Below are 13,951 nucleotides of genomic sequence, written 5' to 3' on the forward strand. Positions count from 1 at the left end.
CTTCCTTTGGTCTGAGGAGGCTCTGGCCTCTCTGACATACTTCCTGGGCACAGATTCTCTGCCAGGTACCCCTCTTCTGGAAGTGGGACCTCTTGGCCCGGCTGCTGTAGGCCCCCAGTGCTGACCCCTCAAAACACCACAATGCTTAAGAACACCCTGTCGCAGAATGCCAGCTTTGTGGGCATTCTGGTTTATAATTTACTCCTCCAGGGACATGTGATCCTTGAAGCAAACAGACACAGACATTGCAAATGGTTTCTAAAAAACAATCGCTCTTTGCTTTAGAAGCACAGGAGATATGCAGATCTATGCAAAATAAGAAACACCTGTATATGATTCCTACCCCCACTTTACTCACCACTCAAGTGTTCCCTGGGATTTGATCAGGGTTCTGGGACTTCTCTCCTTCAGCACATACTTTTTTTCCTGTTCTGGTTAGTGAGAGAGAGTTGCTGTGAGCAGACCTAGTTCTGCTATTACCTCTTTCTGATGTAATAGTGAGACAAATAAATTAATGTGCAGTAACAGGTATTGTACCTCCCTCCATTATCAGGACAACATTTTCAAAACCAGATTGAAAGAAAAGGCAACTGTCTGTTTAGGAGTAGCTACTGGATGTCAAATGGAGCAACTTCTGTGATGCAGACACCTCCTTAGAGGAGATTTGTTGTCTTGCCTGAGAGAAGCATTTGCCAATGAACTGTGAATTTCCTTTACCAGAAATATTGCTGTGGCTTTGTCTCATTCATTAGTGTTTCACTTGGAATGATCCCACCTCCCCCTCACAAATCTCAGCCTGGATTTCTCTGCCCCCATCAAACAGAATTCAGTTCATTCCACTCCTGTCAGCAGTGCTGGAGAAGTCGGTCCTTCCCTCCCCAATCCTGCTTGGATGCCAATGCATCCCTGGTGGACTGTTATTACTGCCTGTCATTCATATTCTATCTGCCAATTCCTTGGAGGGGAGAGTTAAACCTCAGCCCATCTGCATTCAGTTCTGATTGGATAATTATCCAAAAGCTGCAGGAAGTGTTTTTGATAAACAAATAAAAATTCTGTATTGCCACTGCTGTCCTGGGATGCTGACTCATTAGTAAACATGTAAAGGAAGTATGACTGTTTGCAAGAACTTATCAGAGGAATTCTTTAAGATTTAATTTTTTGTGGGCAAGAGACCATTGCAGTGAATTGTTTGTGAAATTTGACAGTCCTGGAGGCTCTGAAGACCTGAGTCTGTAGAGTAGGTACAGTACGGACACACTGGCCCAACAGCATGTCTACCCCTGACTTGGAGAGACCACTTCTTGGTGTAGTTCAAACTCAATGCCCATTCAGTCCAACAATGGTGCCAATCAGGAGTATGGTTTTATGTGCTATGGGTATCTGTTCACTAGGTATTGGACAACAAACCCTGGCTCATTTTGCACTGGTCCCCAAACAGCCCTAAAATGTAGCAGCAGTTGGTCATTTTTGGCACCCCTGGTACCTCTGACATCGAGAGGCCTGATTAACTGTAAGTGGGGCCTCGCTAGTTCCGACAGCTGAATCTGAACAGCTTGTGGGATACACATACTGGACATAAAATTTTCTCCAGCCAGCATGATTCAGCATTTTTTGTGTCTTGGTAAGTTACAACAAATAGTGAGATAATAGCATGTCATTGGTGGATGCTGGTAAATTGGTGTTTAAAATATTGCACATGACATCTCACATAACCAAGGACAGTGGAGGGGTGTGGTGGGAACCAGCCATGCACCAGCAAATTGTTGTGTATGCTGCTCGTTATTTATTAGCTCAGTAAAAACACTGAGTCTGACCCAGGGACAGAAAGAGCATTATTATAGTAGTTTCACAATCATGGCTCATTTTACTCTCTATTGTTTGTAACTTTATCCTCATAATTATTTATTATTTGTTTTGTTGTGGTGTCTAGAGCCAAGATCAGAGCCCCATTGTTCTGGGTATTGTACAAATACAGTCCTAGCCCTGGATAGTTTGCAATTGAAATAGCCGAGACAAAGTGTAGGAGAAAGGGAGTACTTCCTTTCTTTTAGTATTTAGCAACCACATGGTTTCAAATTGGCAACACAGATTTTCCCTGATATCTACCCTCACAATCTTATGTTTCTAATGGAGCTGAAATGATCACATTCCTTTTTATCAAAGAAGGGTCTCTCTTGCCATTTTGTAACCACAGCCCTTTGAAACAAGCTAAGGAGCTTGGTTTATAGCACACTAGCTCTTCTAGACACCTTCCTCCCATCACGATATAATAGCCAGGATGGCCTGCCACACAGAGACTATTGCATTCTTACCCACACAGCCTCCTTTTACAAGAATAATCTGGTTAACATGGGAGGATGTGAGGGAAGGGACTGGAGTTTCTAATCAAACAAGTGGGCTGATTTCAGAATGAAGAGGGAGGGGAGATCTTGCTGAGTTCTGGAAAAGAGGCCTGCTGTTGATTTTCAAATGGTGTGAGACTTCTCTAAAGATGACCTCAGAGCCTGGGGCCTCGTTGCAAGACATTTGGAAAGATCTGGAACACTTAATCCGGGATGATCTTTAGGTATCTACCCTCTGGGGCAGGGATCATCTCTTCATCTATGTCTGTTCAGTTCAGAACCCTGCACAACGGGGACCTGATCCTAATTGGGACCATAATATAAATGCTTATTAATCAGAAATGTCTGCTCACCATGTACAGAATTTGGCCAGGAGGCAAAGTTCCCCTCAACTCCCCCTTCTTTAGAAGAGAAAATGGGGCTAACACCTTCCTTCTCACACTGAGGTGAAAAATTGAGCTCCTCTCATTCTCCTGTGCTTTTGCAAGGAGCTTTCTGGGCCAAAGGACACCATCATTGCCATTAGAGGAGTGAGTCTGACAGGCTCACAGCTGCCAGCAAGGCTGGCTTCCCACCGTACAAAGGACACAGAGCAGGCTGGATGACCTTCTGTCATGGGCCGGAGTGCAGACTGAATGGCCAGACTTCTGAAGGCGTTTGCTGGCGGCTGGCTTTGTGGGTTTGTCTAGAGAGAAGCCAAGCCAATGTTGATCATGCTGATATATAGTTCCAGATGCACTGGGAGAGGGACTTCATTCTTTTGCAGAGGAAATGCATGGGGCCAGGTCCTGTGTGGGAGGCAAGAAGATAATACCATCATCAGCAGAAATAGATTGACGCTTTTGGCCTCCGTTCATCAATCTTCATTTACCTCAGAGCAAGGACGTGTTCAGAGCATCTCTTCCTGTCAAGAGGGCTGTGAAACCTTTAGCTTCAGCTTAGCAGTTTGGATCCAACAGTTCCCAACTCAAGAAAGCCTGATGCTCGCTTATAGTAAGTCTCTGGCAGTGTGTACACTCCCAGAGTGATGCAAAGCGGCCTCGGTGCAGATGAGAATCAGACCCCCAAAAGTGTCAGGGAGACCAGTTTTGATCACCTTCAGTTTTAACTTTTTCCGTGGACCTTCCTGCCAAAGGAAAACATTCAGAGTTATGTTCGCAGCGTTCCATTCTGTATGGCGCTGGCCAGAGCACTCAATGCTTTGCAGCACTGGAAGGGTTAATGGTTAGCATGTCTGGGCATTTGCATGAAGAAAATGTGAGCCAGAACTAAGTATTAATATGGGGGCAGCAAGGAAAAAGGAGTGACTCTTCTAGCAGCTTGATCTTTACAAGAAGGGTCCCCTCCTACCACAACCCACCCCATGCAAGATGTGCCTCCAACTTCTAATGAATGTGGGATTTCCTTGCTGCTGTTACACAAGCAAATGAAGTGTCTGTAGTGAATTTGGAGATGGACCGCTAAAAATAGCGGTGAAGATTCAGGTCCCAGGCTAGCAACATGAGTACGTTCCCAGGGTCCCCAGCGTGCTTGTACGGTCTGTGCTGAAGCCTGTGCCATTGCTATTTTTAGCCCTGCTAGCGAGATTAAAGTTGGTGTGGATATGTCACCCCATATTGCAATAATTTCTGATTGCAATGTAGACATGCCCAAAGAAGGGGGAAGGGAAACAGGTAGAGAGAGAGGAAGTGACTTGCCGAGGATCACATGGGAGGTCAGTGGCAGAGATGGGATTTACATGGAGATCCTAGACTTGTTTTGCTTTAGCCACTAAAAGGGATTTTGGCATACTGGCATGTCTCTGTGTGCCAAAGATGTCTATTAGTAGGTGTCCTCCCAAACACCTTGTCTAATTGGCTTCAGACATTCCAGAAGTATTCTACTCTAGCATAATTCAACCCATGTCCTCAGAATGGAGTGTGTAAAATGCACTGCTTAGCTACAACTAACGATGGCAAAGAAGAAGAGGAAGAAAAAGAGGCAAAGGCAAGAAGGAGGGAGAAGAGGAGTAGTAAGAGAAGAATGTGGGAAAAGAGAGAGAGAGAAAAATATAATAATAAAAATAACATGGCCCTGACTGCATTGGGGGGGTGTAAGGAGGAAAATTAGACCCCTGGTTCTACTGTGATTTTGGCGATCATCTCTAGGGAGAGGTGCTCAGATTCTGTGGTGATACATTATAGGAACATACTATAGACAAAGCGGTCACTCCTGTGAAATTTCAAGAGGTCTGGATTTAATTTTGGTGAAGCTGGGGGTTGGGTCAAAGAAGAAAATCAAGCTCATAAAGGGGGAGCAGCTCAACTAAACCTCAACTAAAATGAGACTCATGTCTTTCCATAACACTTAGCCTCTCCCAGAGCTACACACACACGCTTCACACTGAGGTCATAAAGCAAGTAAGTATTCTTATCCTCTTCTGCAGATGGAAAACCGAGATGGCAAGTTTCAGGACTTGTCTGCACTTGAAGTGTTACAGCAGCATAGCTGCAGCTGCACTGCTGTAGTGCTTCAGTATAGACACTACCTATGCCGATGAGAACTCCCATCGGCATAGGTCATTCACCTCCCAGAGAGGCGGTAACTAAGTCGATGAAAGAATTCTTCCATCGACCTAGTACTGTCTACACTGGTGACTTAACTACATCACTCAAGGATGTGGATTTTTCACACCCCTGAGCAATGTAGCCAGGCTGACCTAACTTTTTAGTGTAGACCAGGTCTCAGTGACTTCCCCAGTATTACAGAGGGAGTCAGAGTCAGGGTTAGAACTACGAGGAGGATGGATGTTCCATTTTGCGAAGGATTTGGAGATTTCAAAATCTGGCCTTGTTCACAATCGGAGTGAAAACCAACAATTTTAAAATTATCTGTGAAGAAAAATGCCAAAAAAGTGTTGTTTCAGGTGGTTCAAAACATTTCATTTTGAGATAATAGAAATGTTCAAATGTTGTGTTATGTTATGTAATATATTGCAAAATTTTTAAAAATAGAAAAGTCATGTACAATGAAAAATGGAAACATTTCATTCAGAAAATGTTAAAATGGGAAGTTTTGACACTGTCAAAACTCCCCCCTCCTTTTTTTTCTTCAAAACAAAATACCAGTGAAATTGCCCTGATTTCACAGTGATTTATTTTTGATGGAACTGCATATTTCAATAAAAGTTCTTCCAGCCAGCTCTAGACAGGGCCAGTGCTAGAGCTCAGCAATTCCTGGCACTCATTGTTTGACCGTGCCTCTTCCGGTAGCCCCCAGCCTTTTAGATATTACCTTATTGATCATACTGCCTCTTTTTCAGACAGCTGGGGAATGCTACTTTGATCATTCTAACCTTTCTTTATTCTTTCCCTCCCTCCTTCCCTCTTTCTTGTCCTGCTCCAGGTACCTTCTGCATCATTTCACTGTGCACATGCGTGGCTGGAATCAACTTTGAGCTCTCACGCTACCCCCGCTACCTGTATGGACTTCCCGATGACATCAGCCATGGCTACGGCTGGTCAATGTTCTGTGCGTGGGGAGGCCTGGGCCTCACTCTCATATCGGGCTTCTTCTGCACCCTGGCCCCTTCTGTCCAACCTGTCCCCAGGACCAACTGCCCCAAATCCAGACCTGAGAATGGGACAGTGTGCTAAAATAAATAACAAACAAATATATATATATGTATACGTATACATACATATATATATATATATAGCTATATTTATCTCAAACTGATGCCAGTGCCAACGTAGAGCTCAGTCCAACATGGCACCTGCATCTCCACAGGACTTTGCGTTGCTTCGTTCTTTCTCACAGAGATGGGAAAGCTTTTCTGTAAACATGGCTCTTCCATCCGATTCTTAACTTCAGTATCATAATTTAAAGGTCAAGTGAAAATACTGTTGCATCTATCCACAGCCACCAGGGTCAGGGGGGTTGGGAAGCAGGTTATCTGGGGGATGTGAAACCTCAATCTGTACAGGACGTGGGGAACCAAAAACTCCCAACTGCAAACCAAGAGGAGAATACAAGCAACAAGCAAAGAAACAAATCAACCATTTGAGTCACCTCTAGAATGTAACCTCCTCGAGGCCATTTTCAAACCCCTACCCCCTTTAAAAAAAAAAAAAAAAAAAAAAAAAAAAAGTCCCATCATTATTTTTCTTCCTGCCTAAAAATAGAGGACAAAATTGACAGAACGGGGGGTAGGGAAGCATTTTCTCTTTGCCTGCCAAACTTTAAAAAAAAAAGGAACAACAACAACAAACAAAGAAGAAAAACCACGAGGACATTTCAGTGGATATTCTAACAATGCCGTTTTAATCTTCCAGCTGCCTTACATCCAGGCTTAACACAGAGGCTGAACTGCTCACAGAGACGCAGTGGGGGGCCTTTTGAAAATGCTGTGATACATGTGTGTATAACTCTATTTTCCCTTCTTTTTAAAAAAAAAAAAAAAGAAAAAGAAAAAGAAAAATTTAAAACATTGAAATGTGATCGTCTATAATACATCCATGCTGTGTTTGTAGCCCAAGAAAGAGGCACCAAGACTGCAGAAGTGTGAAGGAAGGCACAAGTTTTGAGACAGTCTGTCTCCTTCGCTGGATTTTTTTTTTTAATGGAACAACTGAAAATTCAGGATGGTGCATACCAGGAAAAAACCATCCGTGGGAAGGGAGGTGGGAAGCCTTTACTGTTGGTTTTCCTGGGTATTTATTTGCGTGGGATTTGTTTTATTTTCCATTTTGGAAATTAAAGACCAGTGGGCAAAAGCCATTGCGGAGGAGAAAGGGGAACAAGTCTTTGGAAGGGAGAGATAAGTGGTGCCTCTTGTTGTGTCCATGTATGCCAAATAAGACCTTCCCACATCTTGTCATTGGAAACTGCCCCATTTCACCGGACATCTCTTCTTTCCATTTGGGAGAACTATCTATACAGATGGAATAGAATGGGTCAGATGTAGAGAATGAAAATCCATTCCCCTGAGCTCACGTCTTGTATGATATAGTTGTGAATCCACAATTAGAACTCTCTCTCTCTTTTTCTGTGTGTGTGTCTCTCTTTTTCCTGCTTCTGTCCTATCTGCCATCCCTTTTCTACTCTGCTCCTCTCATTGTGCAGGTCATAGATCCCAGAACAGCTAACTTAGCAGCTAAAATCCAACTGGAGAAGAATAAGTCAGCCAGGGAAGTTAAATTTCACCTGTAATTCCAGTAGTTCCTACTATGGAAGGAGGAAATGCAAGGAAGGAGGCACAATGGAGTAACTAAAGTGGAGTCAGATAATGCTCTCACTGAATAGCCATGTGAAGCAGTGTACAGAATCACTCCCTTGAGGCATCTACTGACAAATGTTCAGGGAAGGAAGAAGGGACATGAAAAAACAGTTGTTAATTCAGGGCCAGTTTCTGCATCCCTTTGTTACATGAATAGTTCACGTGCCACATCTCCTAGTTGGTCGATAGATAACAAACTTCCATGGCATCTAAACAAAAACAATTGGGAGAAGAGGCAATCCATTTGAAATAGAATTTGCTCCAGAAAAAAGGACATGTTGACTTCCAGACCTACAGTGCTGGAGGGAGATAATATTTTGCTTACTTTTAAAAAGATAGTAATTCTCATACAATATGATTATAGAGGCATTGTCAGTCATTCCCTATGCCCTCTCTCCTTTCCCTTCCCATAGGTCTTTTTTGTTGTTTTTGTTTTATTAATCTGGCCAAAAGAAATGAAGACTCTTGGGGGCATTTCAGAGTAGGATTGATTTGTTTATCTTTTATTCTCGCTAAGCTGCTTGATTTTTTGTTTGCTTGATTTAACTTTTACATATTCCACAATCAAGCAAATCCAAGCTGCCAAATGAGTGTGTTCACACTACAATGCCACCTCCTGTGGGTGAGTTTTCGTTCATTTCACTCGCAAATGGAGCTGGTTGAAACATTTAAAAAATTGAATAGAGTTTTGTTTTCTAAATGGACCAATTTTTTGGTTTTTAAAATTTTTTGGCAGTTTTTAAAAATTAAAGTGCTTTCAAAAGATCATGTTTTTTGTAAATAAAATTGTTTGATTTTTCAAAATTCCTGCCAGATGACTAATCTGAGTAATTAAAATTGGTAGAAGGGGGAAAAACAAGAAAACATGGAAAATTAAAAATGATAACTGAAAGCAAAAAACAATAAATGAAAAACAGAAATAACTTGAAAAAATGAAAAGCTTTTACAGAAAATGTTTGAAAAATGTTGACATTTTTGAGAAAACCAAAATATTTTTTGTGATTTTTTTTTAATAAAACCATGTTGGGTATGTTAGGAGAACCCTTATATGCAAGTACTTATGCAAGTACTTGTGCAAGTACTGATGTGCCTTGGGTAGGATCAAAGTGCACAGAGAGTACCTGCTCCACTTCACCATCAGCTGGCATGGCCTAAAAAGTACCATGCAGCACACACATTGTGGTGTGATCAGTGACAGCTCAATGGGTTTGTTTGTCGATGGATTTTCAAAATAAGCATAGTGACAAGATTTAAAGAGGCAGAAATCAATTTTACTGTTCTGTGAGATCCTGGGTCTTTTCTTTCTTCCTGCACCTGGGATAAAAATAGTCCTGCCTTTATGATGATGTACTTTGAAGTTGGCAATTTACAAATGTATGTGAGTTCGTGTATATTTGTGTGTGGGACGGGAGGTACGTTCATTTTGCTTTAAAGAAGAAGAGAAGTGTCAAACTGGAGACTTAGACCAATTCTCTGATTATCTACTCACTAGCCTATACCTTCCAAGACCTGCCCTAGGGGTGGGTAATATGAGTGGGTAATATGGGTATGTAAAAATCTGTGGGGACAGCCATTGAAATGACAGGTGAATATTTATCCTTAATTGCTTAATTTTTAAGGTGTGCCAAATTTTGGCTTGTAGAAAGAGCCATTTGTCCAGAGGGCAGTTCTCCCACCCTCCTTCCCAAAACCAGGACAAGAACCCTATGGAGTAATCAGAATCCCAGACACAGAGTGCAAGGCACCTATGTACTTATTTATACATGATCAGGGATCAGAGCCTTTGCCATGTTTTCTATTGGCTCAGACTGGAATACTAAATCTCAGTATGCTCAATCTTTGGTCAAGGGTTGTTTTAAAATCCACACCTGAAGCCAGATCCAAATGTCATGAGTACTGTCTAATTCTATAATGGGCCAGAGCAGAACCGCCAAATCTGAACCCACTCTGAAGTTTAGGAAAGCTTTGAAGTGTGTTCCTGAAGCTGTATCCAGATTTTGTGAGTTGGCTCATCTCTAGTTTCTAGGCTTCAGAGGTAGTTCTAAATCGATTGACAGTGATCTCAGTTTTAAGGACCGAGGCTTGATCCTGCCATGTGCTGAGCACTCTAACCTGATCCAGCAAAGCACTTAAGCATGTGCCTAACTTTAAGCATGTAAGTAATGCCATTGACTTCTCACATGCTTAAAGTTGAGCATGTGTTTAAATGCTTCACTGAATCAGGCCATAATACTTAGTATCTTGCAGGATTGATCCCCCGTTCTTCTTTCTCCATCCCCTCCCATTGCTGATGTGATATTCTTGTCCCTGCCTAATATACTGATGGATGTTTGGATTCTCTTACTGGAAGCTTGATAATTGTGGGGTCCAATATTTGCCTGACTGTCTCACAAATTGCCTTTCATGTATCACTTCTAAGACATGAAACCTTTATGTTCCAGAGATCCACAGAGGAACCTACTTAAGTGAACACAGATGTCATGAAACTCTACTCATAGTGAAATACAATGAATTGTTTCAATGCACTGCAGTGTGCAAAATTCAGTTTTACTTATAGTGAATCTCCCATTACTGTGTAGTGAAGTTTTTCTGTGGATACAATGAGTTAATTATAAGAGGGTTCTCCTGTTCATACATACCAGGGGGAGTTTATGTGTGATTGTACTACATGGCAGGATTCCATGTACTCTATATCCTATGTACTGTATATGCCACTTTCTTAAAGCTAAAGCTGGTTGAGTGTCGAAATACCTGACTCATACCAGTCCACCTGTATATATCATTCATGCCCTCTCTCCCCCCATATACACAACTGATCTCCCCATATTTAGTACAGTCCCATGGCTAGTATTTTTAAAACATTTTTTCAGGCATAGTCCTCCATGGCTCTGATCCTGATTTGCCTACAACCCCGCAAGTGAACAGAGCTATTCTTGATTTTGACAGGCAGTTCTGGGTAGTGAAAAGTGACTCCAACTACTCTGAAAGAGCAAAACCAAATTCCTCTCAGTGGAAGTTCTTCACACTCTCAGCAGAGAATCATTAAAGAATGCACAGATTTTCTTGCTTCACTATGGGTGCAAACAGTTTAGGGCCAGTTCTATTCTGACTTGTTATCCTACTGGTACATTAAGTAATCAGTAGAGTAGAAGACCTTAGTTAGAGTGAGGGCTGATGGACAGGAGAGATCCTGTAGGTCTCAAGCATTACTGGGAGACTGTGTCTTTATGGCTCTCTCTCCCCATTTTGCAGTACATCTGATCCTGGCTACACTGATAAGAAGAAAATCACTGTAATTTGTCCTTAATTCTTGAGTGCAACGTGTGAAATGGAGAGGAAATAACGAGTTACCAACTGTACAGCTTAAACAGAGACATATTATTTGAGCTATTTTTTCTTCTCTGTGCATCTGTAGCAGGCCTCAAGAAACACATACAACCTACACTGATTTGCTTGTACCCAAATTGAAAACTCTTTCATGTCCCATACAGTTTGCATGCAGAAAAGTGCTCATCCAAGCAGCAGAGGAAGGCTTGAGGTGAAAACCTAAAGACAGCTTTGGAAGATTGCCAGACTCCACTGAAAGACAGAGAGTAGAAAATGTCCATGAAGCACAAAGAGCATATAAAGACTAGTGCTGGGTGAATCTCCAAAGGTAAGGAGTCTAGTTTCAAACAAGGAACCTGAAGTTTGATTGAAAACTCCAAACTATCTGAACCTCTTGGTTCTGCCAGACTGAGCTGGAAATCTGATGAGAACAGACTTTGTCTCAAAACTTCCAGCTCGGCTGCTTCCGGTCCCAGATCATGGGCCTGATCCAAAGCCCGCTGAAGTCAATGAACCTTCAATGGACTTTGGCTCATGCCACGTGAAATCAACTTTTCTTGCAGTATTTCAGCATAGTCCTGGCCAGAGCTGAAAGCTCAAATGCCTGTCCACACATTTCAGAATGCAAAATGTTTGGTTCTAGAAAGAGGCAATGGTTCAGAAGCCTTTTTATGTTTTCTGATTCATTGTGTCCATCTCCAATACACACACACACACACACACGAATGTGTCCTTCTCAGCCATAGCTATGATGTCACTCCTGGCAATACTATAAGAAGGCAGGAAGTGTGCTCCAGCTGCCTCTGATTAATGGCAAAATTCCTATTGACATCACTGCAACACAAGATGGAGCCCAATATAGTATATTGTATTAATAATTACAATATTCCCTGCAGGTAACAATGACGAACTTGGAGAACAGGGAATAGGTGACTGCATGGGTTTAAATTGTGCACACAATAAGCCATAGGGGGGAATGCATTTGTTGGTCTCATCCTACTTTCCATTAAAGCATCTCTAAATCACCATACAATTTAATGCAATTGTCTGTCCCAACTTAGGAGAATCTCAGCATGGAAACAGCTGGGGAAGTTGTAGGTCACATGCTCAGGAAGGGCCCAGAACAAGAATAACAGGGGTTGTTGTAGGTCATTAGAATTGATGTGTGTTGGCAGAGTTGTATGGGAAAACAGATGCAGTGCTTGACAGCAGTTTCATTATCTCTGTAGCTTGTCTTATCAGTCCCTCACTTTCAGGAGCAGTAGCCTTTTTCTTTTACCACTGCAGAGTTGTAGAAAACAATTTCAGTAGTTTCCATGTGCAGTTTATATATACAAGAGATATATGTCCCTATGCTGCAAATATGGAATCTCTGTGTGCTGTATAGAGAGACAATACATGGCAGGAGGCAGCATGTCTTTTTTCTATTCTTTTGTATTAACTCAGGAGTTGCAAAGCAATTCAAATTCCATCTCTTGCTGTATTATACCCCTCCATTCACATCTGGGCACTGATCATGTACAGAGTCACCTGCTGAAGAGTAATGAGGAAGCACACAAAGCACAGTGGAAACATTCGAGCTGCCTACAAATGGAATTAGGACAATTTGTGAGTCCCCCACTGTAGCGTGTTTGGATACTAAAGAGCTGCCAGTGTTGTAGTGATCCCTTATAATCTAATCCCTGAGACTGAGAGTCAGGACTTCTCCCTGTCAAACCTCTGTGTCCAAACAGTCCTGAGCTGTAAACAATGCACCCAAAAAGCTCTGATTTGCCCACAAGTCCCTGCTGTCTTCCAGTACCACAAACACCAGTGATAACCCAGCCATGAGTGCTGTGTATGGTACAGAAGAAAACTGCTCAATGGGGTGTGTAGGGGGAAGCAATGTGAAGGTCAAAGACCCATCAGGAGGATAGTGTTGGTGTTCACAGAATCTCACAGAACTCCTTACAACCAGCTGCTCCTGACACGTGAGAGGTTTCCCTAGGAATTAAAGGCTGAGGCAGAAAGCCAGTTTTGTTTTGTTTAATTCAGAAGAATAATTCTGTCCAGGTCAGCCCCAATTTGAAAAGTTTATGATTGCCTTAGGTGAAAATCACTGCTGAGTGGAGGGGCAGCACCGCACCTGTGCACCATTGGAGCATCACTTCAGACTTCAAAATAGGACATAAGTGGGACTTCAGTGGTGCATAGGCCTGGATCTCATGCAGTCTGTCTGAGCAGGATGAGTTACACCCCTGGAGAGCACTGAGCAGCAACAGTAAGTGACAGCAGATCTCCCAAGCCAGTGGAAAGGCACAGTGACAAACTATTTCTTTTAACTTTTTTAACTTCTTTTAAAATTTGCTACGTTTTCACCAGGTCAGAAATTCTCAACCAGTGATGATAACTCTACAGTCTACAGATGAAAGGTAAAGCCTTCAAAGGCATCTAAGTGACTTAGGAGCTTGTCACATTTTCAAAAGTGCCTTAGGCACTTAGGAGCCTACGGGGATGTGTGGAGGAGAGCTGGAAGATGTACATTCTATCTTGAGGAGAGATACCTGAGTTAGCACTGACCAAGCTAATGTGCTAAAAATAGAAGCGTAGTCACGGTGGCATGAACAAGGACGGGCTAGTCTCCACGAATACATACCTAGGATCTCGGGTGGGATCGTACTCAGGGCAATTAGCGTTTCCTGCTGCTCAGACCACGATGGCGACACTCTATTTTTAGTGCACTACCTTGATCTGAGCCAGGCTGGGTACATCTCCTCAAGCTGGAATTTACACCTTCCAGCCCTAGTGCAGACATACTCTGAGTCACACTGAGACTGACACTCCCAAGTGTCTAAATCACTTTTGAAATTGGGTCTTAGGCTCCTAAATCACTTAGGCCCTTTTGAAGTTTGTACCCAAAAAGTCAATTTTACCTGTCAATATAAGACTGCATTTTTAGCAAGAGTTTTTGGCAACAATGTAGATCATAAGGGAAACAATCAAGTCATCAGAACCAGGAAGTAAAAAGTGCAGCTGCAGACTC

At 42.4% G+C, this 13,951-nt stretch overlaps 1 protein-coding gene across 2 annotated transcripts in view; it reads left to right on the forward strand.

Moving 5' to 3' along the window:
• The window catches only part of LOC137145367 (transmembrane protein 178B), a 228,043-nt gene extending 216,839 nt beyond the window's left edge, over positions 1–11,204 (forward strand). The window contains exon 4 of one of the 2 annotated variants that reach the window (XM_067536059.1): positions 11,094–11,204. In XM_067536059.1, the coding sequence (XP_067392160.1) occupies positions 11,094–11,152 (59 nt within the window). In that variant the 3' untranslated portion in view covers positions 11,153–11,204. Of the gene's footprint in view, positions 1–5,729; positions 7,398–11,093 lie in introns of those variants that run through there. The other variant, XM_067536058.1, reaches the window with a different exon arrangement.
• Positions 11,205–13,951: the final 2,747 nt, after the last annotated feature.

The sequence above is a fragment of the Emydura macquarii genome, unplaced genomic scaffold (assembly GCF_026122565.2).
Source record: "Emydura macquarii macquarii isolate MOO-44397 ecotype Brisbane River unplaced genomic scaffold, CSIRO-AGI_Emac_v2 contig_3530, whole genome shotgun sequence".
Lineage (NCBI taxonomy): Eukaryota > Metazoa > Chordata > Testudines > Chelidae > Emydura > Emydura macquarii.